Genomic DNA, 3,086 nt, shown 5'->3' on the forward strand with positions numbered 1-3,086 from the left:
TGCAGTCCAAAAATGTGATTACAAACTTTGTTTCATGGATATCAGTTCATGAACTTCCTTCCTTATCACAGGAAATTATTCTCAACAAGTTTTCATTGTAAGATGACAAATGGATTTTCCAAATGCAATGATTAAGACATATATGTAGACATTATTCCTATCTAGCTAGACCATTAATTATGTAAAGTGTAGAAAGATCAAATCAGTCAAAATAATTCTCGAGAAATTTAGAAAACAAAAAGTTGTTTTCAGAAAACGGATTTTTTTTTTTTTAACTGAGTGTTTAGAAAACAATTATTAATCAGAAATTGTCAACCAGATTTTTGTATAGTTTTTATTTTTAGTCCACAAAAAATCGAAAACTAAACCAAACAGGCCCTAACATCTCAAATTTTCATTTTAACAAGTTGGGAATGGGAAGCGGATTGGAAACGTTCTGTGGACAAGCCTACGGAGCAAAGCAGTATCATATGCTTGGCATTCACATGCAGAGAGCTATGCTTGTGGTTGTGCTACTGGGGATTCCTATATCAGTCCTCTGGGCCTACTCAGGGTACATTTTCACTAGCTGTGGACAAGACTTGGCGATTTCAACACACGCGGGAATATATGCTCGTTGGTTGATCCCTAGCATTTTCCCTTATGGCATCCTCCAGTGTCAACTAAGGTTCTTGCAGGCTCAAAATAGTGTGAAGCCATTGATGATAAGCACTGCCTTTACGAGCTTAGTTCATGTCTTTGCGTGTTGGACTTTGGTTTTTCGAGTTGGATTTGGCAACAAAGGTGCTGCCCTGTCCAATGCCATCTCTTACTGGATCAATGTACTGATTTTGGCGATTTATATCAAGTTTTCGCCTTCATGTCAAAAGACTTGGACAGGATTTTCTAAGGAGGGTATGAAGAATCTTGTCGGCTTTCTTTCATTAGCTGTTCCTTCAGCTCTTATGGTCTGGTGAGTTTGTGAGTCTTCCTACACATCCAACATTATAATTTCTAATGTTTTTAACAAAATGAGCAATGATGCTAATGTGATCCTGTTATATGATTCAGCTTGGAAATGTGGTCATACGAATTTTTGGTTCTTATGTCTGGTCTTCTTCCCAATCCAAAGCTAGAGACATCAATGATGTCAATCAGGTTTGCATCTGTAGTATAGTCTCAATTCTAATTCTCACATACACGCACACTCTACTCATGCATATGGTTCTAAGTGCATCACTTTAACTCCTCCATTGACTTCAATTATCTTTCCCCAGCCTTAACACAAGTTCAGTGGTCTTCAGAATCCCATTTGGTTTTGGCAGTGCAGTAAGGTATGTTTGGTAAAACACCTCTACATGACTCCTACATATTTGCCATCCTGTGTTAATATGTTTTGACAATTTCACCTCTTGTATCTCGGATTCAAAGCACGAGAGTGTCAAATGAACTAGGTGCAGGGCAGCCACGTGCTGCACGACTTGCAGCCCGAGTTGTGATATTCCTTATTGTTGCAGAGGGCTTCTTAGTGAGCTTGGTTTCAGTGGCAGTGCGAGGCGTTTGGGGCTATCTGTACACCAATGAGGAGGAAGTTGTAAAATACTTGGCTTGCATAATGCCAGTGCTTGCCACTTCCAACTTCATGGATGGGATTCAGGCTGGGCTCTCAGGTTAGAGCTTCTATTATTCCTTGCAAAAACATAATACATTGGTTCTAATTGGTATAATTAAAGGTCTGTTTGGTCCAGATTTACGTTTTCTATAAAAAATGAAAAAAGAAAACCGTATAAAAATCAGTTTGGTTGTCAGTTTCTAAAAACTATTTTACGAAAACTGTCTGTTTTGAGATAGCTGTTTTTTTAGTTCTCTAAAAACTGTTATTAGAAAACAGAACCAAACGTGCTCTTAGTTTCTTAAACGCGGCTGCTTTGACATTTTTTTTGCCTTTAATTCATAGACCTCCCATAATTGATCCTAACATCGTGAGAAACTTCTTGAGTTGGAAAAGGCATAGCAAGAGGATGTGGTTGGCAGAAGATTGGTGCATTTGTGAATCTGGGAGCATATTACCTTGTGGGCCTTCCTTGTGCAATTATCTTAACTTTTGTTTACCACTTAGGAGGAAAGGTAAGAATTTAGCTCCATTTTTCTTTTGACATTTATTGTCTTTCTAGCATTTTTTTTTTTTTTTTCTTTTCTCGAAAAAAAAACTTCTACAATATTCTGAAAAGGACTTGAACCCTCTAGCACCGTGAAATGACATAATATCACTAGATTACAGGCTTTGTACCTTTCTGGTATTATCGATGCGTGCTTTATGCAGGGTCTTTGGATGGGAATCATTAGTGGGAGTGGTCTGCAAGCATTACTACTTTTAGCTATCACCATGCGCACAGATTGGGAGCAACAGGTAAAATTTGATCTTTCCCTTCAAATTTGCATCAACATAGTTTCATTTTAACTATTCTTTGCTTTACTTTTTTCAGGCAAGGATGGCGAGGGATAGAGTTTATTCTTCCAGCATCCCCACAGATATGGCATCACGATGAAAGCCATTTAAGGGAGTTTGGTGATGCAAAATGAGAAATTTTTACACTGTCTGGGACTATATGATCCTGGTCAATCACATACATCCATGTATGCAATTGTGTCAGATTTTTGTAATATTTTATTTACGTGACCGCATGTATTTGGCTGAGACCATATAATCCCGGATCTTGTAATTCCAAACCATGTAATAATAATTTATCATTACAAAACATCAAAATGTGCAATTTATTCCATAAAACTAGTGTTAAATTAAATTCTTTTAAGATCACTGCATGTTGCCAATAAAGTAGAAAGCATAAGCACCAATGGGAGCTCTCCCTTCTAAAAATTGTATTTTAAGTAGTTTGTATCCAATGTTGTGGTTCCAAATAAGGATTCTCTGACTTTCTTCTTAAAAGTAAAACCACACATTTTTAATCAGTGACCAGAATATTAATTTTGTCTTTCCATGTCCGAAATAGCAACAAATATTTTATTAGGGATGACAAATTTTCTCACGGATTTTCGACCTTAATGGAGCGGATTTGGTTGCCCCCTAAATGGATTTAGATCTGGTA

General features: G+C 37.1%; 1 protein-coding gene across 1 annotated transcript; it reads left to right on the forward strand.

Annotated features, from left to right (window-relative positions):
- The first annotated feature begins 244 nt into the window (after positions 1-244).
- Positions 245-1,654, forward strand: LOC132305493 (protein DETOXIFICATION 16-like). Its single transcript, XM_059803128.1, has 4 exons — positions 245-952; positions 1,051-1,137; positions 1,257-1,313; positions 1,411-1,654. The coding sequence occupies exons 1-4, from the start codon at positions 414-416 to the stop codon at positions 1,652-1,654; spliced, it is 927 nt and encodes a 308-aa protein (XP_059659111.1). The 5' UTR covers positions 245-413.
- Positions 1,655-3,086: the final 1,432 nt, after the last annotated feature.

The sequence above is a fragment of the Cornus florida genome, unplaced genomic scaffold, assembly GCF_030987335.1.
Source record: "Cornus florida cultivar Cherokee Brave unplaced genomic scaffold, ASM3098733v1 CherokeeBrave_3.0.0_Hap2_Chr04, whole genome shotgun sequence".
Taxonomy (NCBI): domain Eukaryota; kingdom Viridiplantae; phylum Streptophyta; class Magnoliopsida; order Cornales; family Cornaceae; genus Cornus; species Cornus florida.